The sequence below is a fragment of the Hemicordylus capensis genome, chromosome 10, assembly GCF_027244095.1.
Source record: "Hemicordylus capensis ecotype Gifberg chromosome 10, rHemCap1.1.pri, whole genome shotgun sequence".
Lineage (NCBI taxonomy): Eukaryota > Metazoa > Chordata > Lepidosauria > Squamata > Cordylidae > Hemicordylus > Hemicordylus capensis.
In genome coordinates this window covers 19,922,458-19,944,002 of record NC_069666.1, presented here as the reverse complement: position 1 = coordinate 19,944,002, position 21,545 = coordinate 19,922,458, and the positions used below count along the sequence as shown (strand labels likewise).

Here is a 21,545-nt window from a genome sequence, read left to right as displayed (position 1 = left end):
AAACCAGCGAGAGGTCTAATGATCTCCCCGAAGGCCCCTTCGAGAAAACCACTCGCATGCCAAAAGATGGCGTCTTGCAGATGACATTTGCATAGTGCACTCTAGCAATGGACCGGTCGATATGTTAAAAACATTTCTTGGGGAGGGAAGGAGAGAGAAATGAGAACAGAATCAATAAATAGCTCAGGGTATGCATCACATCCCCCCCGCCCCCGTCTGTCATGTTAAGTTGGCAAATTTCAGCACAAAGAGATTGTCCGTAACCTGACTGGCGGTGGAAAGCATCCCTTGCACTACATAGGATAATAGGAAGCTGAGTCATAGGCTGAATTTGGGTGTAATAGGAAACGGGAGGTCCCTTCACCTTTGGTTTCCGTAGCCTCCGAATGCTGGAAACCAGAGTTAAGGGAGTAAAGGGACCCACAGTTTCCCTCCCCGAACTCCACTCTGAACCTTCAGTCAGAGTAGAGTTTCACCGCCTTTAACTCTGGTTTTGCGGCGCCAGCCTTACATCTGAATGTGGGCACCACAATTTCAGTCTCATGGCTCTGGAGTTGAGGGAGGAAGCTCCTCCCTCACTCTGGCATGATTGGCTGTGCGGGCTGTCCTTCTGTCAAGAAGGAAGCCCACACAGCCAGCTCCCCTGCCTCTCTGCAGTCTGACCGATTGCAGAAAGAGAGTCCTCCTGAACGTCCAAATTCAGATGGCAGAGCAGGGGGAGGGAGGATGTGGTTCTGTGTTATGTGCGAAATCGGCCATACTCTTCATCCATCTAGCTCAGTATTCCCTGTGCTGGCTGGCAACAACTTTCCAATGTTTCAAGTAGGAGTCTTTCCCAGCCCCACCTGGAGATACCAGGGATTGAACATAGGAACATAGGAAGCTGCCATATCCTGAGTCAGACCATAGGTCCATCTTGCTCAGTGTTGTCTACCCAGATTGGCAGCAGCTTCTCCAAGGTTTCAGGCAGGAGTCTCTCTCAGCCCTATCTTGGAGATGCTGCCAGGGAGGGAACTTGGAACCTTCTGCTCTTCCCAGAGTGGCTCCATCCCTTAAGGGGAATATCTTACATTGCTCACACTTTTAGTCTCCCATTCATATGCAACCAGGGTGGACCATGCTTAGCTAAGGGGGCAATTCATGCTTGCTGCTACAAGACCAGTTCTTCTCTCTTCTTCATGCAGAAGAACCTGGGGTCTTCTGCATGCAAAGCTGATGCCCTACCATTGAGCTATGGCTCCGGTTCCTAAAAATCATGACGTCTTGAGAAATCTTGCATCATAGGAAGGAACATAGGAAGCTGCCAAAACCCGAGTCTGACCCTTGGTCCATCTAGCTCAGTATTTTCTACCCTGGCTGGCAGCAGCTCTCCAAGGTTTCAGGCAGGAGCCTTTCTCAGCCCCACCTGGAGATGCCAAGGATTGAACTTGGGACCTTCTGCATGCAAAGCAGATGCTCTGCAACTGATCTACAGCCCCATCCCCAGTGGGTTTCACTAGCTTGCTAAACAAAGAAGAGCAGAAGAGCAGCTATAGGAAGGGCAGAGGGAAGAAATTTCCTAACAGCAAAACTAGAATCCGACGAAGGTGGGATTCGAACCCACGCGTGCAGAGCACAATGGATTAGCAGTCCATCACCTTAACCACTCGGCCACTTCGTCTGATGTTTCTGTGATGCATCAGCATTTGTAAAGGCTGTAGAAATCCAAGCCAACCTCAGCCTCATTTCTAACTGTGATATGGAAAGAGGACGACATTGTAGACCTGTCAGAAGTCTCAATCCTCTCTGTCCTTCCACAATGGAAAAGGAGGAAATGGACTCTATTGGCCCTGGAAGCCATATACATATAATGTTTCAAAATTCAGAATGCCATATTCCCCCCACCACAAAATAAGACCTGAATTAGAGCAGGTAACTTTCTTTTTTTCTCTTTTTGTTGGTTTGTTTTTTGCAAGGAGGTGGGCACTGCTGTCCAGTCACAGCTATGTTAAAATCAGAAATTTCTCCATTGATTTCTATGGGCAGTTCTCAATTCTCTCCAGGGGAATTTTAAAAATGCCAGTCTGGGTAGGCAATCCTGAGCTAGATGGACCAAGGGTCTGACTCATTAGAAGAAAGCTTCCTATGTTCCTAGGTTCCTATGCTCGCTTAGCAATTCTCTGCATAGACCACAATATGCAGGGGCAGTCCTTCCATGAGGCGTGGGGAATCGGTCCTCTCAGGTGGCAGATAATTGGGGTACCATCACAGTGGCAAGATGCCCACTGATGCTGCCAGTGGAGCATCTCTTAGGGACCGATCTGACCCTCGCCAGCTTTGCAAGGGGCACGCGGAGAAGGGAAAACACTTCCTCCTTCTCCTTGGAAAGTGTGTGAGAAGCACAAAAAGAAGCTGCTGGCAACTGCCCTCCCTCCCTGTGTCTCTATCAAAGCCCACACAGCATGAGTTTTGAAGGGGGCTGCCCCCCAGCAGGGGCATGGGCAAAAGGCAGCATTTTGTGCCTCAGAGATGGGGCTGTAGCTCAATAGCAGAGCATCTGCTTTGTATGCAGAAGGTCCCAGCTTCAATCCATGGCAGCATCTTCAGGTTGGGCTGGGAGAGACCCCTGTCTGAAACCTTGGAGAGCTGCTGCCAGTCAGTGTGGGGAATACTGAGCTAGAGGGATCAAGGGTATGGCTCAGGAGGTGGCAGCTTCCTATGTTCCTTGCGCTGCAATACCTTGGGCCATCCTGGGCAATATGCACCACTTACTCTGATCTTTATATGTGTCTATTATGTCTGTGCTGATGTCCCTCTGGCATGAGGCTTTCTGTAGGGGTGTGCAGAACCGGTTCGAATAAAACCAGGTTCAATTCGAACCGGCCCGGTTTGGCCAGTTTGAACTTGAACTGGATCGGTCCCCTGCAAAAGACAGTCAGTCCGAGTCCAAACTGGACTGGGCCCAGTCCAATATGGACTGGTTCGAACTGGTTTGTGGGCGATGCTTGTAAAAGGAAATCCATAGCCAGTTTGAGGACTATGCTTGTGAAATGGAATCCAGTGAGGATTTCCCTTCACAAGCAAAGGGGTGGGGGAATGCTTAAAATGTGTTGTAAGGGTGGCCGATGAGAGGACAACTTACCAGCTTCGGTGGCAGTGGCGGCGGCAGTGGCAGCAGCCGTGGATGCACGGCGGCAGCTCCTCTAAGCCTCACCGGCACTCTCCCCCAGCAGTATGGCCTCTGCATATCCACAGAGGTTGGAACTGGGCCACCACTGGCGCACGCTGCTGTGTGTATGTGTGTGATGGCCGGGCTTAGAGGAGCCACTGCCGTGCCATCACAGAAGCTGGTCAGGTGTCCTCTCACCATCTCCACCGCCACCCTTAAACATTTTTTTAAGGATTCCCCCATGCCTTTGTTTGTAAAGCATAGCCCTCGAACCGGGTCGCACCGGGTCGACCGAATGTACCAGACTGCCTTGTGGACCGTCAATTTGAACCGAACCACCTGAAGTGGTTCTGTGTACACCCCTAGCTTTCTAGGATACTTAGGAAGCCATCGCTTACTTGGGAAGGAGGCTTTCATAAAGATAACACAATGTCGTGGGCAAAAGGGGAAATCGCTATATATAAGTAATCATATAATGCATGCGTTTATCCACCATTGCCCGTACACCCCAAAGCCCCCTGCTGTGACTCCTATTTCAAAGTCACACCTCTACGCACCGTCAGAATAGCTGCCACCTTGCCTTCCCTTGGTTCACAGTCATAACCACTTATGCAGGTCTGGCTGTTTGCCACACATTTGCATCCTTGTATCAGTCTTCTTTAACCACCTTGATTGCAAGCACAAAAGCCTGGCAAAAGTCTGTTAAGGGTAACTAATCTGCGTTAAATTATCCCAACTGCGCCCCCCAGCTCTTCACTGACACCAGGACCAATTATCCGGCATTAATAATGGTCACACTCCCATTCCTGTTTTCAGGGCCTGCGTCTTACGAGACGTGGATGTTTTATTTATGTGTTATTTAAACAACATTGATTAAAATTTCTCTTGCTTGGGTCAGGCAATAAGAAAGGAACAAACGTGTCAGCCTGCTAATGACTTCCTTCAAGGAAGTGCCTTTAAGACATATTTTAAGGACCTAATCCGTGGCTGACTGTTTTGTGTAGCTCAGCAGTCCCTCCCCACTTCATTCCACCCCCCCCCCGAAGACAGGAGATGGGAGAGAGAATCGCACAGATATTGTTTTAATCTCTCTCCTAAAGATAATTGCTTTCTGATTATTCCACACCCCTTTCCAGCCTTGTTCCGGGAGATGGATTTCCCAGTGAAATTGCTTCCCATGTTTCAGTCAGCAGAGACAGGATGGGGCCGGTGTCATTCCAGCTATGCATTAATAGACCTTCAAATGAGATTTCACAGCCTCAAATCAGATTACAGCCAGGGCTTCATTTACTCCAGCGAGCAAAGATGGGCACAGATGCAAGCAAGCAGCACAAGCAGCCCTGAAATGCAAGGTTTGCAAAATCTGGTCAAATGCTTGCATAGGTCAAAGATGCTCTTTTGGAGATGGGTTGGAGATATAGGCCATCATTTGCTGTTCTGCTCCCTTTATCGGGATCCAAGAGAGAGATTTCTAGGTCAAATGTTGTATTGGATCAATGATAAAAGTGCCGAGGAGAAAATCTGCTGCTTACTGGCTGGTGATGATCCATGTGTCACATACCAAACTGCCATGTTTGTAAAAACTGCCAAATCTATTTATGCCACATTCTTGGAGACTATGGCTGTAAACTGTAAAGGTGATTCGTTAAACTGAATATTTCTGTTTTCATATTTTCATTGGAAAGCATGGTTCTTCTCCCTGTTTGAAACTTGTTTTGTAATGGCTTTTAGTCACACACACAATAAAACTCTGATGGGCGATGATGATGATGGATAAACCCAAAAATGAAAATTGGGATAAACCAATGATGCAAATCTGTTAATTTTTCCATTAGATACTAGGAGCTTTCCCTTCCCAGACAGCAGGCTTTACTGTGAGGCTTTACTGCGAGTTTGAATTTGCCCCCCAAAAAACGATGCAAAAAGTGGATTTTCTTACCCCAGACATAAATCGGGCTACACTCTAACACACAATTAAAAACCTGGATTGTGTCTGGAGTGCTCCCCAATAGCTTTCAGGGACTTCGGGGTAAATCTGGCCAATTTGTGAACACACACCCTCCATTCCGGAGCAGAAGTGAGCTAAAAGCCCCGTCTGGAAATGCTCCTGGTACTGAAGGCTTCCAAATCGTTGACAAACACCCTTGTAAGCATATGAAGGTCAGCTACTGTAATGACATAATTACATACAGACTATTTAATATTTGTAATTACCAACACCAAAGAGCTGTGTGATATAAGTGAATCAGAAGGTTTTCTTCTCCAAAGGGAAACCTGAGTCCTTTTTCTAGGGAATTAATTCATTGGGTTGGATTATGGGTTTGCAGCACTGAATAGGGGAAGGGTCACATAGCAGAAATCTTGGCATCTGTGTGCTGGCCAGAGGAACAGGTCAAGCAGATTAAATGATGAGGCTGGTTTAGAATCAAGTCTGTTTTTCATTTTAAAAAACAAACGTAAAATGTGGAATTTTATTTATTTTATTTAAAATATTTATACCCTGCCCGTCCAGTACACTACTGCTCAAAGTAGCTCACAATAAAATAGATACAATATAAAACAGTAACACAATTCATAAAATCAAACAATTTACAAGACCAAGCTAAAACCACATTTAAAATGACAAATTGTAAAAGTTTCAAATTAAAAGTTATATGTAAAAAGCTTAAAAAGTGAAGAACTAAAATACCGACCAGATAGAAGCAGCAGATAAAACATTAAAAAGCCTTTTTTTGTTTAGGATTAATTAAGAGAATTAAGAGACCGTTTTCAACATCTGTATTTTATGCCAACTGTCGTGCATATGCTGCTTTGTTATTTCTTAATGTTGGAAAGCTCACTAAAAGTGGGTTTTTGAAATGTTTCTGATGCTATTCTCTCCAGTTATTCTGACAAACCAGTTTCCAGCCACTGGATCGGAATGCTGTTCAGACGCCATTCTCTGGGTTACGGTACATAGAAGGAGTGTTAGTGCTTGGATCCGTCTGTACTAGATTTGCAATTGCATCTTAACTGTTCTCAGTTTCACTAATGGGCTTCCTGAAATAAAGCTTTGGGTTGGAAAACACCTTTAATTCCAAAGTAAACGAACAGAACAAAATTGTTGGAACATATTCCAGGCCAATTGATATAACTTGAGAAGGTTTGGGAGATGTCGCAGTATCCATCGAAGAAAATCTAAAAGGCTGACTACTTATCCATCTATCTACATAATTTATGTCCCACTTGTTCCATTATAGAAAACACTCAAGGTGACTTAGATCTTTTAAAAAAATCAATACAAAAACATAAATAAATTTTAATAAATAAATAATTTTCAAACCACAACCAGGCAGAACAGCAGCAGAGCCAACACAAAATGATCATGGAGATCATGGAAATCATCATGGAATAACTATGGACATTTCTGGTCGAGGCTGAGTTTCCTGTCTGTAGCTCTCAGAATCATTTGAGATGAGACAAAGAGTCAAGGTCATATTTCCTTTGAATAATTTTGCAAGAAAATCTGATTCCACCCCCCGCTCATTTCTTATGTTCATGTAATATGTGACCATTCATAAATAATAATCATCTACAGAAGGCAACTAGCAATCATTGTAAGGAGCTGGTTATACTAGAGCAGCCTACGCAAAAGTTAATGCTTCCAAAAGTATGTCTAAAGTAAGGTGTAAAAAAAATGTAATAACATTTCATTCTAGAATACTCTTGTGAGATTGCTCTGTTGCAATAAGAGAATGTAACTAGGGATGTGCACAGAACCAGCGGAAGGTGGTTCAAAGGTGGGGAGGCATACCTTTAAGGGCGGGGGAGGGTTTACCAGTGTTACCCCACCATTTACCCCACTGGCGCTCCATTTAAAAAGTCTTTATCGGGGCAGCAGCACACCTCCCTGCCACCCTGGTGTCCTCTTTGGCTGGAAATAAAAGGAAGTGCCTGGCACACGTGCGCACAATGGGCGTGTGCATGTGCATGTTGTGTACACTTGCACGCCCATCGGGTGAGCACTCAAGCAAGCGTGACGTGTGTGTGCATGCACCTGGCGTACGTGTGCTCTGGGCACTTCCTTTTACTTCCAGCCAAGGAGAACAACGAGGCGGCAGGGAAGTACGCTGCTGCCATGACAGAGACTTTTTAAATGGAGCGCTGGTGGGGGAAACACGGTAGGAGGGGTAAGGGCACCCTCCCCCGCCCTTAAAGATATGCCCCTCCGCCTTCGAACCGGCAGAACCAGCCAGTTGTTCGAACCAGTTTGGACCGAACCGGTTCCATGCGCATCCCTAAACGTAACATCATCCTCAACTTCCCATGGCCACAGCATTGTGATTGGTGCTTGCACTGAATGCCTCATGTGGAGGTGTCAGTTGCAAACCTAATTGTAATTGGTAGGTAGCAGTGGATGCAGTTAGAGAGGTTGTTGGTGCTGCTATGCCAGTTATGTTTCGACTGATGTTCTTGTGCTTTTGATTTCGCTGGGAGAGCTCAAGAGTGTGGTTATAGCTCTGTTCAGACACTGAAGTTGTTTTCACAAGCAACCAAAACCAGGCTGGGCTGCCTGTGAGAACCGCTGGGAGGCATGTGGCTCCCGGCGGCACCTTGGCAGCAAACCTGCCTTGGGAGCCCACCTCTTAAACGAGGTTAAGGGAGCGAGCACTCCCTTAACCCCATTTACCTGACCGCTGCAACACTGATGGACACTCATGCGGGGCATTGTGGGATCTCCAGAGGCCAAGATGCGCCATCCTGGCCTCCTGAGCACAGCACTGCAGGTGTGCATGCAGCACTGCTTGTCTGGGAGTGTGGTTTGTGCTCCCAACAGAAGAACCCGGTTGTCTGGTGGGGAAGGTGAGTTTGCTGGGCTTCTCCGCCAGCCACCCTGCCTGGTTGTGTGGATGGCCTCATTATGTTACATATAGATGCCGGTGTCTGAACACATGCACATGTTTTTGTGGGGATGACTGTGCATGTGATCGTCTGTGCTGGGAAAGACTCCTGCCTGAAACCCTGGAGAGCTTCTCACAGTCAGAGCAGAGCTAGACGGACCAATGGTCTGAGTCAGCAGATGGCAATCCCCGAGGTTTTCTCTCCCCACCCCGCTTCACAAAGCTCCAAGCGTTGAAAAGATCCTTGTTCTCAGCACCCATATCTTCTTTCATAGCAACACAGAGCTGCCTTATACAGAGTCAGACCAAGGGATGTGCAAAGTGATTCAAATTTGAATCAATTTGACTCAAATCTGGGTGATTTGAGTGGTTTGAATTCAAATTGAATCACCCCTTAAAAGGGCAATTCAATCCGAATCTGAATCAATTTTTCAAAATTTGATTCAAATTTGATTTGAGAGCTGTTCGGCTCTAAAAAAAAACAAAACCATTCAGCCCCACCCGATTGGTTTTTAAAGTGCCAAGAGGATCGAATCAATTCAAATTTGATTTGAATTCAAATCAAAGTTTTGTACCAGATTCAAATTTGAAGTGATTTTTCAGAATTCGATTCAAATTTGAAACAAAGTGAAAAATTCATTTTGTGCACATTTCTAATTGGTCTATCTCACTCAGTACTGTATACACAGATTGGCTGAGGCTTCTCCAAAATTGCAGGCTGGAGTCTCTCAGCCCTATCTGGAGATGCAAGGGATGGAACTTGGAATGGTCTGCATACAAGTGTTCTTCCTAGAAGGACCCCATCTCTTAGGGGAAACATCTTATAGTGCACACATCTAGTTTCCCATTTAAATGCAAACCAGGGCAGATACTGCTTAGCAAAGGGGACAATTCATGCTTGCTACCACAAGACCAGCTCTCTTACCACAAGGCCAGCTCTCCTGTCTAGTGACGTGCCCGGACCGGTCTGGAGGCCATTCTACGGGCCTCCGGACCGGTCCGGACATGGGCTGTTCGGATTCGGATGGATTGGGGTGGGGGGTTCCTTTAAGGGCGGGGGAGTGTTTACTCACCTCTCCCACAACTCCCCCCCCTCCGGCGCCCGTATTTTATTTAGTAATCGGGGTGGCAGGATACCTCCCTGCTGCCCCTTCTCCCGCTTCGCTAATTGCTGAAGTGCAAGGCTTTTAGGAACCTTTTGTGCGAACGCACACATGCAATTTCTTCAGTAATTGGGGTGGCAGGATACCTCCCTGCCACCCCTTCTCCTGCTTCGCTAAAGTGCAAGGCTTTTAGGAGCGCATGCGCGCACAAAAGGCTCCTAAAAGCCTTGCACTTTCGTGAAGCGGGAGAAGGGGCGGCAGGGAGGTATCCTGCCGCCCCGATTACTAAATAAAATACGGGCGCCGGAGGGGGGAAAGCGGCGGGAGGGGTAAGTAAACTCCCCCGCCCTTAAAGGAACCCCCCACCCCAGTGCCGGACTGCAGCTCCGCGGTTCCGTGCACACCCCTACTCCTGTCCCTTCTTCTAGGAGCTGCAGTTTGTCACTGCTCCTAATAAACTCCAGCCTTCTTGTTATGCAGCTATGATGGCCTGTAATGGTTCTGTTTAACCCCTGTCCCTCTGCCTAATGGCTTGTGAAGACAGATCCCAGTCGGCCAATCCTATTGCTGATCATTACAGGACGCATCAATCATTAACCGGCTGAGGCAAGGAAGGGCCAGAGAAAGTTGTCTTTCAGGCGGACTCCGGAACCAACCTTTGGACTTCCAAGAATTTCATAGATGGGCAGGGGAAGCCAAGCAGCAGTCAGCTTGAAGTATTAGGCCTGGCTGTACTTTTTGCTAGCAGCAAAGGCGCCTTTGAGGATCAGGAGGAGATATACTGAGCCTGTAGAGAGGAACAGACTTGCCTGGGGAAAGGGTGGTCCCAAACAGGGGATCCAGTTTGGATTTGATCCAAACCAACCTGGCTGGTTTCGTGCACATCTCTAACTTCATAGGAACCTAGGAAGCTGCCATATACTGAGTCAGACCATTGGTCTATCTCGCTCAGTATTGTCTTCACAGACTGGCAGCAGCTTCTCCAAGGTTGCAGGCAGGAATCTCTCTCAGCCCTATCTTGGAGATGCTGCCAGGGAGGGAACTTGGAACCTTCTGCTCTTCCCAGAGTGGCTCCATCCCCTTAAGGGGAATATCTTCCAGTGCTCACACATCAATTCTCCCATTCAGATGCAACCAGGGCGGACCCTGCTTAGCTAAGGGGACAAGTCATGCTTGCCACCACAAGACCAGCAATCCTCTCCTGATAACTTCCATGTGCACTACTGTCTCGTACATAGAAAAAAGTGGAAAGAGCAGTTTCTCTCCTTCTCTCAGAATCCAAGGGGAGCCCCTGAGCTCCCTACTCCTCCTGGCAGCCCCCGCTGCCACCAGCCACTTCCTTCTGCCCCATGCCTGCCTCCCAGGTCCATCCTCACTCCATACGTCCTGACTTGGACCTTAAGATCTTGGCAGGCCCTTCTCCAAGTGCTCCTGCCAAATGAGGTGAAGCTGGTGGCTACTAGGGAGGGGGCCTTTTCAGTGGTGGCACCCTATTTATGGAATAGCCACTCCAGTGCGGCTCGTCTGGCATCGTCACTTTGTTCTTTAAGATCCCGGTGAAGAGCTTTCTGTTCACTTTGATTGGTTGTGCCCTCGTGTCGGTGTCAACTCCTGGTGACCACAGAGCCCTGTGGTTTTCTCGGTAGAATACAGGAGGTGTTTGCCATTGCTTTCTTCCGCACAGTATGAGATGATGCCTTTCAGCACCTTTCTGTATCACTGCTGCCCGATATAGGAGTTTCCCATATTCTGGGAAACACACCAGTGGGGATTTGAACCAACAGCCTCCTGCTCTCTAGGCAGGTTACTGTTCATTTAGGCTTCTTTTTAAAAAAAAAATCGTTTTTAAAATGTTTTAATTGTATTTTTTTTTATTTTGTGCTATAATTTGTCTATTAAAAGGTGTTTTTACTGGATGTTTTTTACTGTTGTGTTGTGAGCTGCCCAGAGAACAAATTTGTTATGGAGTAACAAATAAAGATGATGATGATGATGATGATGATGATGATGATGATGATGATGATGATTTTGTCTGTCCTACATCTAATTGTAATTGGCAATACCAGAGTTCTTGTATTCTGAGAAAGGGAGAGAAACTGCTCTTTATACTTTTGTCTGTGTACCAGACAGTAGTGCATGTGGAAGTTAGAGATGTGCACAAAACTGGCCAGGCCTGTTCAGCTTGAATCCGAACCGGATTCGGTGGTCACACAAATAGCCTCTGTGCATGAGTGGAGGTCACTAAAATGGCCCCCACGCATGAGCAGAGGCCTGAATTGGGCCACTACTGGCCCGGGCTACTCTAGGGGAGGCTGGAGGCGGTGGGGGTGGGGGATCCACCCCACTCCTCACTGCCCACCCACGGCTCCTGCCTTCGCCACCACAAATGGCCACAAATGGGACTTGTAAGTACTGACTCCCTCCCCTCCCACCCCCTCATATCACTTCCCCTTCATATCAGAGAAGTTTAGGGAAGCCCCCTACCCTTTTATTGCTAAAGGGGAATTCTCACCAGATTCCCCTTTGCCAGTAGACCCCCTGAACTGGCTTGGTTCAAACTGGCCTTGAACTGGGTCGGTTCGACATCGAGCCTGGCTCGAATCGAGCCAGCTCTCATTCACCCCTACTGGAAGTAGTACACACTTCCACATGCACGACTGCTACTTATTTCTTCACACCGTTTACAAAGCTCCTCTGTTTTGAGGTGTGTTTCGAGGACTGTAATTGTGTGAATAGGAATTCAGGCTTAGCTGTGAATTGGGAGCTGCAAGCCGGCCTTACCTACTGCAACTTTCCCGCCGCTTGCTGTCTGTTTTACCAGCAAACAAGCGAAGGCATTAAAACTGCCTTGTCCTATTTACTAAGGACTGGGGCATCTCTTCTTGTTCATTGTCACAAACAGGCTTCTTCCTCATTTACTCTGCTATATTTAGCTGCGGGAAGAAGGAGGTCTCCATCTGGTTTTAAGGGCGCCTGGGGAAAGATTGAGTTAGGGAAAGCTTACATTGTACTCAGTTCATCTTCATCCAACAGAGCCCACGATTATTTTACGAGGCCTCAGGAGAAGGATAAAGCTGGTGGGTTGTAATAATTGCACATAAATCACGTGCCGGGAGAGGCTAGGCCTCTTTAAGGGAGCTCTCTTAAGCACAACAGCGCTCCCTTCATATCAGAGAAGCAATGTGCTTGTCATTATGATGGACAGGGTTTTGGTGCTCTGTTCCCCCTGTAGAAGTGAGTAGCAGACAGTGGGGTCACAGAACCGTCCATCCCGGCACATGTACCTTTAAGAAGTGGGCTACTGCTGGCCTCAGAATGATAAGGCTGATGATGTCACAAGGCCGTTGTGATGGAATTAAGAGCAGGAAGCTCCCATGCAACCTTGGCCACATATGACCTTGACCCATCAGTGGGGAAGCATACCCGCTGCTCTCTCAACCAAGAAGCTGTGTTCTCCTTTGGCTGACCTCCACTAAACTATGACGGAGCTCCTTTGAGGCTAGAATGGAACATATTGTCTGCTTGAATGGGCAGAAAGCAAGGGTGATGGTCAGTGCTAGAGGAAGGCTTCAGTTCTGACCCGGCAGCGCCAAGAGAAGAGAGAAGGAGGGCTCCTAAATTAGTAGCTAAGAAGCAAGAGATGTCTAAGCATACATTTGAGAGTGCTGAAGAGGAAACACTTCTTCCTCTTAATCATGAGGTGAGTTGCCCCGAGGTCTTCAAAGCAGTTCAGAAAGGCTGGGGCTGTTTCCAGAGAGAGACATGCTGCATTTGAAAATGGAAGGCCTTTTCACTTATCCATGCCCTTTCCATATGACAGGGGTTCCAAACCTGTGGTACCCAGGTGTTGCTGAACTACAACTCCCATCATCCCCAGTTACAATGTATTGCCATTTGATATACTGCCGTTGCACTATTTCACAGTGCCATCTGCTGGCCATCTGTGATGAAAATTGCATCTCAAAAGAATACATCATCTAGAAAGGGTGCGGATAACCAAAAAGACCTAGGAACATAGGAACATAGTACCTGTTTTCAAATGCAGCATTTCTCCATCTGCAAACACCCTGAGTAAGAGGAGATGTAGCAGAAAGGGGGGTTGCATACTAAAATATTACCACTAGAATGAAAGAAGGCTCAACATGAGTCCTATTCAGACATCACATTGTATGAATGTACAGATGTTTGTACCCTTCTACATGTTTTTGTGTGGCATACACAGGAGGGGAGTCAAAGCTTTCTCTGCCTATATATTAGGTTAGGCTGTAAACCTGTAATTGCACATATTAATTACTGTTTGTAATTAATTACTTTATTACACATATACATATTAATTACTGTTTGTAACTGCATAACGAGGCTTCCTTACCTGGAAGACCGCCCAAGTGACTGCATTGAGATTTACTTCCAGTTAAAGATGAAAGTCTTGTAAGTCTACACACAACTCTTCGTTGGTGCCCTGATATCTGCTGCTTGAGGTGACTGCCTCACCTTGCCTCATGGATGGACTGCCCCTGAGGCAGGACAAAGAGGAACTTGGGAGATGCCGAGTCAGACCATTGGTCCATCTAGCTCAGTATTGTTTACACAGTCTGGCAGCAGTTTCTCCAAGGCTGCAGGCAGGAATCTCAGCCCTATATTGGAGACGCCAGGGAGGGAACCTTCTGCATGCAAGCATGCAGGCGCTCTTCCCAGATCAGCCCTATATCTTACAGGGCACACATGTAGCCTCCCATTCAAATGCAAACCAGGGCAGACCCTGCTTAGCAAAGGGGACAATCCATGCTTTCTACCACAAGACCAGCTCTCCTCCCATAGACTCCCAAGAGAATGTTCTTGCTCTCCAACAGAGTCATTTCTAGGGAAAATAGCACCTAGGGCAAGCACTGAAATTGCGCACCCTGTCCAAACATCTGACACCCATCTTTCAGATAACTTTACTATCAGCTGAAAAATATGTCAAGCTCGTTAATCTTTTAAAATTTCAAAAACTATTTAGCAGTGGACGTAGCCAGACCAAAAAATGCTGGAAAACTACAAATTTCAGTATGCTGGGGCTCAGGAAATACCCAAATACTATGTGGAGGTGTACTTGGAAAACTAAACAGAAGCGCCTATCTAATTCTCTACTATGCATTGTAGCATCACTATTACATAAGTTTTAAAAATAAATGGAGAATTTGGCTTTTCCCAGATACTCTGAAAATAATTAAAGGATATGCAGAGTAATCTGTGTCACTGTTTGGAATATATTCTAGTATTTCAGAAAGACAGTTAAAATGAGAGAAAGAGAGCAAGAAATTCCCAGTGAGCCTTAATACTAAGGATTTCACACTGATTCAAAGACAAACTCACCATTAATAGCCATATTATTAAGACACCACATTTAACTCACTTATCATAAGAAGCAAAGTAAGAGCAAATGAATACAATCTTAGCTCATAAGCTTCAGCTCAGTATTCACAAGCCCTGATTCTCTGTACATAGTGCTAAACTGAATATGTGTACAGTGACTATATATTATTTTAAATTATATTAAATTAATATATATTAAATTAATTTTTTTTAACCTGTAGCCCCTTCGGGGCGCTTCCTATAGGCCATGGGAGGGGGGTGTCTGCAAAGGTTACCCCTCCCACCGCTGGCCTCTAGGGCCTCGCAGAGACCATTTGAGCATGTGCAGTGGCCATTTTTTAAAATAATTTTTTTAATGGCCGCTGAAAACAAAATGGCCACCGTGCATGCTCAAATGGCGTCTGTGAGGCCTGGCATGGCCTAGGGCCTCACAGAGGCCATTTGAGCATGTGCAGTGGCCATTTTGTTTTTGGTGGCCTTTTTAAAAAAAAATTAATTTTAGTAATTTGCGCCCCCTTCAAGTGGCGCCCAGGGCACGTGCCCTGCCTGCCCTACCCTAGATACACCCCTGCTCTCCAAACTGCTGGAGTGGTGGGGAATTGGCAGGGTCAAGCTGGTCTCAAGGTTTCCTGGTAGCTGTTGAAAAAGGAATGCATGGCACTGGACAATGCCAGTCCTGAGTAGCTTTCTTTCTTCAATCCTAAGTGGCTCCATTAAATAAAGATTGCATTCATCTCACTAGAGATGCCTCTGGATGCTCAATTCTCTGAAGCTTTTGACATGGGGTGGAGGGCTGGTCTTGTGACAGTGGGCATGAATTGTCCCATTTGCTAAGCAGGGTTCAACTTGGTTTGCATTTGAATGGGTGACTATGTGTGGGTGAGGTCTGCTGTAAGAGAGTCTCCTTAGGGGATGGGGCCATAAGCTCAGTCGGTGAGCATCTGCTTTGCATGCAGAAGGTCCCAGGTTCAATCCTTGGCAGCATCTCCAAATAGGGCTGGGAAGGACTCCTGTCTGAAACCTTGAAGAGCTGCTGCCAGTCAGTGTAGACAATATTGAGCTAGATGGACCAATGGTCTGACTCAGTATAAGGCAGCTTCCTATGTTCCTATGTATCCCATGCTAGGGCCTGTTGTAATGGCTTGGTGCACTAAAAGCATGTGTGATTATCTCACTCTTCCAGTATAATGCACAAAGCAGCAGTGCCTACAGTGAGATCTGCCAATTCGCTTGTGGCAAAATAGGCAGTTACTGCTCAAGTAAGGATTGTATCCTTTGCATGACACTGATCCTTCTTTTCTCTTTTGGTTTGAAATCCCGTGACTTCAGAAAAAAGACAGTGGTCGGCCCCGCAAACGAAATCCATTCAGTTTATTTTCCTGGGGAACTAAGAAGGTAGGTGCAAGTGGGCTGAATTCTAGCTTAGAAATGAGGCTTGCTCCCACAACTATTTGGGTGTGGGCAGGAGAGCACCTGTCCCATTAGAAGTGCATGATCAGAACCCTCCACTTGGGTCTGCTAATCCATGAAACAGACGATCAAGCCAGGGGCGGCGTCCATTGTTGAACCTGGCAGCGGCAAGCCCCGCCTCCATGAATAGTCCTCCAAAGGCCCCTCTGCCTTCCCAGCATGCTTTGCCCTACCAACAGAATGGAAATGCCTCATGACGTTAGTGGGGCTGCCCCCTGAATGCCCCCAAAGGAAGAGATGGAGGCAGCCCTTCTGAAGCTGCCCCAGCTACAGGATCATAGAGCATGATTTGCAGAGTGGCACATCCATGGATGGCAACTGCTGTAGCCACAGCTCTCTATGGTTCCGGTGCAATGGCTGGATAGAAGAGTTATGCTGTGTGAGTTCTCAAGGCAAGAAAATCAAGGTGGGAGAGCTCTCCTCTCCTCCACCCTCAGTTAAAAGTGGGGTAGGAAAGCTGGTTACCCTGCTTGGAAAAACTGGGGCTTTGGGGATTTGTGTGAGTTCTCACCATCATGCAAAACAGGGTAACCCAGCGCTTACCCTAATTTTAATGGTCATGTGAACCAGCCTATGGAGTGACAAGTATCCCGACTAGATGCATCCCAGCTAGGGATGTTACCAAATTCTTCTTTTCAAAAATCCACAGTTCAGAACCAGAAGTGCACTTCGGTAATTTTGGAGCCCGGACCTAAAGCTGTTTTGCCCCATTACCACCACCCTGCCACAAGATAAACATCATCCCTCTACACGCACACACAACGCACACACACACAGACTCTGACACGTGCCCAAACAGCAACTGAACTCACAAGGATGTAAGGATGTAAAACAAGTATGTTTATGCAAATGTATGTGTCTGGTCAGGGGGGTGTGTGTGTGTGTGTGTGTGTGTGTGTGTGTGTGTGTGTGTGTGTAAACCAAGATGTGGTGTTTCCGGAACTGCAGTGAGGCCTCCTCCTTCACAGAAAACAAGGAGGGCATGGGCAGTGGATTTGTGTGCTACAAGAGCTGTTCTTGTGGTAGCAAGCATCACTTGTCCTCTTAGCTAAGTAGGGTCCACCCTGGTTGCATATGAATGGGAGACTAGAAGTGTGAGCACTGTAAGATATTCCCCTTAGAGGGTGGAGCCGCTCTGGGAAGAGCATCTAGGTTCCAAGTTCCCTCCCTTTTTGGGGGTGTTTTCAGCCTGTTATGAGCTTCTCTGTGCTGACAGTGGCCATTTTGGAGGCCACCACACATGTGCACTGGGCAGTAGCCTCCAAAATGGCCACCGCCACTGCAGAGAGGCTCATTATGGGCCAAAAATGGCCCAAAAGGGGATGAATATGACCAGGGGGAGGGGGAGCCCCTGAAGCCCCCCAATGGCAGTAAGTCCACCATTTTTGTTTTAAACCCACCCCCCCACAAGCCTGGCCTGAACCATTTTGGACTAGAGCCCAACCAGGCCAGGCTCTAGTGTTTACAGAACCAGACTGGACCCGGTTCACTTCGAGTTCAGTTCTATTCAAACCGAACCAGATCTTCCAGTTTTGTGCGCACCCCTATAGAGTGATGGGGGCAGGACCACCTCCCTGCGGGCTGCTGGGTCAGGGAGCCCACCACCCCAGCCACGGGGAGAAGCTGCCTGTCGGTACCAGCAGCATGAGGTGGCCCACTCGTGGGGAGGAGAAGGAGCCAGCGTGGCAGCCCCAGAAGCTATCCAGGTAGCCCGGGAGGCAGCTCAGCATGGGTTCTTTGAATCCATGTTCACTACAACTCCACCCCTGGGGGGAGCTGGTATCTGCATGTCATGGAAGTTGGTTGGCTGCCTCTCTTGTGAGGCAGATCAGGGGTCAATAGGATATCTTCCAGGATTTCGCTGATAAAACAGGGGCCATGCCTGTGAATGTGTATGGGGCATGGCTAAGCAAGCTGGGAGCCCTGGTGTCTAATTGTGACTTTGAGCAAGGTCTGTGGGCATCCACAGTTCTCCTTGCACCAGCCGGCCTTCAGGGGGATGAGGAACTGCCACCGCCATGCTCTCTCCATTAGCAACATAGGTGTAGGGAACACCTTGAGAAATGCCTGAAATTCTTTTCATTTACCCCCAGAACTCCTAGCGACATTTTAGCTGAGCAAAACGGTCCCATCTTGCCTCCAGTGTCACCTGAGGCAAAATGGGGTGGGAGCTCCCATTTGAAGTGGACAACAGGATCGACCCAAATCTGGACTGCGACTCTCCTTACCGTTGCCCCCTGTGGCAGCTAGGTGCATGACAGCAACCTTGGAACCCCAAGGACTTGGGCAGGCCTCGCCCCCGAGGGCAGTCATTGTCTCTCTCTGCAACAGGAGGGGAGAAGGATCTGTAGCTCAGTGGCAGAGCCCCAGCTTAGCACACAGACGGTCGTAGGGTCCATCCCCGGCCTCTCCAGTTAGGGCTGAGACAAATTCCTGCCTGAAATCCTGGAGAGGTGCTGCCAGGCAGTAGGCAATACTGAGGTAGATGGACCAATAGTAGGGATGTGCAGATTGATTCAGGTACAAAATGACTTGTACCCAAATCTACCTGTTCCGGGCGATTTGTGGACAAAACAAAACAAATCGCCCATATTTCAGACCCAAAAAATTCATAGAGTTGGACCTCCATTTTGTAATGATTTCTCTTGTTGTCTCCATTTTGTGTCAGGGATTTTCTTTAAAAATCCCGCCCTCCCAAGCTTCAGATTGGTGGCTTATAGTTGCTGGTGATTCCCCCCTGGTTCCAGATTGGCTTGTTTCCATACAAATCTTGTGTTGCCAGGAGTGAGTGAACCAGCATTGGCTGGGGGAAGGGTCAAAGAAGGGACAAGCGTGGGGTGAGTTTGAAGCAGGGATTTTCAAGTGTACTTAAGGAGGCAGGCAGCCACCATTCTGCCTTCCTGCCTTGTGGGAGAAGAGGGAGAGTGAAAGAGAGCCAGAGGAGCTTTGCTTTGCCTTGTCTGCCTGCCTGCTGCCTGGAGCAGATTTTCTGCTTTTTGTTCCTGCTTTCCTGATTGAGGAAAAGAGAAGATATTTTTTTCCCCCACCCCCTTCTTGCTGCTGAGAGAATCACTGCCTGAGCCTGCTGTCTGAGTGAATTGATTGATTGATTGATTGATTGTTAAATTTATATACCACCTTTCATTAAAAAAATCCCAAGGTGGTACAGCAAAAATTTAAACACAAGATGGTAAAAAAAAAAAACACACAATTAAAATATTAAGTAAAAAATATTAAACAAATCTGAATAATTTTTTTTTAAAAGCATCAAAGCAATACAGAGTACAAAGAGCAGCAGCAGAGAATCTCTCTCAGCCCTGAATTGATTCAGGTATAAAATGAGGAACCCCAAACAAACTAGGGGTGATTTGATTTGGGTACAAATCGAATCAAAAAAATCGATTCATGCACATCCCTAAACAATAGTCTGACTCAGCAGACGGCAGCTTCCTAGTTTCTAGGAGGTGTTGTGTTGTAGGGTAACTTGCAGGCAAAGCTGTGCTCTCTGCTTTATTCTCCTCCTGATTGCTCCAAGCAGGGCAGCATGCACACACCTGTGACCCTGAAGCAGGCATGGAAAGCTTGTATGCTCTGTCTTGTTTTCGTAGGGCTGGTTAGGGATTCAGGGCCCGTGACTGCTGTGGCTGGTACAGGAGGACACTGAGGTCTGATTTGTGATGGTTCGGTTGTTCTGGAGCAGTGAGCTATGCACATCAGTTGCAGATGGCTTTGCAGGTGCAGAGCTGCAGAGGGAGAGCGCAGCTTCTGGCAAGCGTTGCCTCCGGGGGAGCTCAGGCCAGTGATGCAGAGATCACAACTGTGAGGCACATCATGTGCTTCTGCCTGTTTTTCTTAACACTCTCTTTACCTGAATCCAAGACTAACCCCTCCACCCTCCCAGTTCTTTGATCAGGAGGTTGTCTTGAATTCAGATCCCCTTGAATTTGGGTACACTCATTATTTTTAAGGGGGGGTGCGGTGTTTGGGGTTAATCCATTCCTTGACCCAGGCCAGCTTTTGAAGGGGGCTTTAGTTACAATCATCCCTTGCCAACCGCGAGGGCTCTGTTCTGAAAAAAACTCGCAGTTGGCGAATTTGCGGTTGCCGAGCCATTGAAATCAATGGCAAACAGGGGGTTCAGGGAACTGCGGTCGTGAAAAGACCATGAAATACAGTTAAAAATAGGGGGGAAAAATCCCTCCAAATTCCCCACAATTACCATGAGTCAGTAAGAGGAGTGAAGAGGAACCGCGAAAATCACCCCTGACCCCCCAATCACTCCCAAACCCTTGAAAATCACCCTCTGACCCCCAGAAATAGCATAAAACCCCAAGTTGCTAAAATATCTCACCAAACCGTGGATTCTAGGGTTTGCAGTTGGCGAGACCTGCCACAATTTCCCAGTCATGGATACTTAAAACTATGCTTGGGAAACCCACCGTTTGCAAGGGGTGACTGTACTTGTATCCCAGTCCTGGAGTAGAAGCAGGACTAACAAACAGCCAGCAGCAGGAGCACAGAAAAGCAGCCTGCACCTGCCTCTCTCTGCGTAATATCTGTCTCATTCAACCATTAATATTCCTGATTCAACTCCACTGTCTTGTCCTTGCATCACACAGCTGTTTCCTCTGGATTGTTATAGGAGTCATCTTAAATTCAGGGTCATCTATTTGGGTAAATGTGGTATTAATTTGTATTAGTGCATTCTCCGTACAATATTCATATTAGGAAGCATCCACATTATGAGTTGGCCAGAGGGGGAAAAAGCTTGAAGTCACATGAATGTGTGAAAGAGTTAATGGCATGCAATACAAAAAGGGGAAGAAGAAAAAAGAAAAACAAGAACTGTTGTAGCCTAATCACTGCTTAGGTTAGATTCAGATATATAGAGCTAGATGATATACTTGGTTGACTAGTTAAGTAATCTGCAGCTGTCCTGCATACATTCTTTATTTGGTCGTAATTTCTGTTTTTGATGCAGGGCTAGCTCTATCAAACTGGTGGGGCAATCAGTTACCTCAGGTAACAGGCTGTCAGGGCAGTGGCAGATGGGCAGGAATCCTTCTCCGGCCTCACCTGCTGTTGTGTCTTGCAGGGCCAGGCAGCATGAGGAATCACCAGGCGAGTGAGGCAGAAGTCAAGGTCATGCTATAAGCCAGGGTCAGAAGCCAGGAGAATCAGATCTATACAAGAGCCGGGCAAGGAACAGGCTACAAGCTTAGGCAACGATGTTGCTTCAGCAAGGACCTGTAGCAGACAGAGAGCCGGGTCTCACAATCAGTGAGACCCGGTTTGCAAGGCAGGAGCAGGGCGGGAGCCCTGGGCAGCCAGATTGGCCACCCACACAATTGCAGGCTCCGTGACGGAGTTGGCGGGGGCTGGGGGGGAGCAGGGGCCGATTGGCCCCCGGAAACTCCAGCTTGCCCTGCGTGAGTGCGCAGGGCATGTTGGTGAGACCCCCGAGCGGGGAGGCGGCTTTTTGCCTCCCCTCCGGGGGTCTCCTCGTGAGTAGCCACGGCGCGGAGCCGTGGCGCGGCTACTCACAATCTTGGAAACTGGGTTTGCGAAGCGCTCGCTCAGCAGGCTCCC

General features: G+C 47.6%; 1 protein-coding gene and 1 non-coding gene across 6 annotated transcripts in view; one reads left to right on the top strand and one right to left on the bottom strand.

The window, feature by feature from the left end:
• Nucleotides 1–1,578: 1,578 nt before the first annotated feature.
• On the bottom strand, nt 1,579–1,660 carry TRNAS-GCU (transfer RNA serine (anticodon GCU)). Its single transcript has one exon. It is a non-coding gene; the product is annotated as a tRNA-Ser (tRNA).
• Nucleotides 1,661–12,501: 10,841 nt separating this feature from the next.
• CCDC33 (coiled-coil domain containing 33) overlaps nt 12,502–21,545 on the top strand; it is a 243,129-nt gene continuing 234,085 nt past the window's right edge. For 2 of the 5 annotated variants that reach the window (XM_053273158.1, XM_053273155.1), the window contains exons 1-2: nt 12,504–12,831; nt 15,816–15,881. In XM_053273158.1, coding sequence (XP_053129133.1) covers nt 12,772–12,831; nt 15,816–15,881 — 126 coding nt within the window. In that variant the 5' untranslated portion in view covers nt 12,504–12,771. Of the gene's footprint in view, nt 12,832–15,815; nt 15,882–21,545 lie in introns of all 5 variants that reach the window. The other 3 variants (XM_053273156.1, XM_053273157.1, XM_053273159.1) reach the window with 3 other exon arrangements.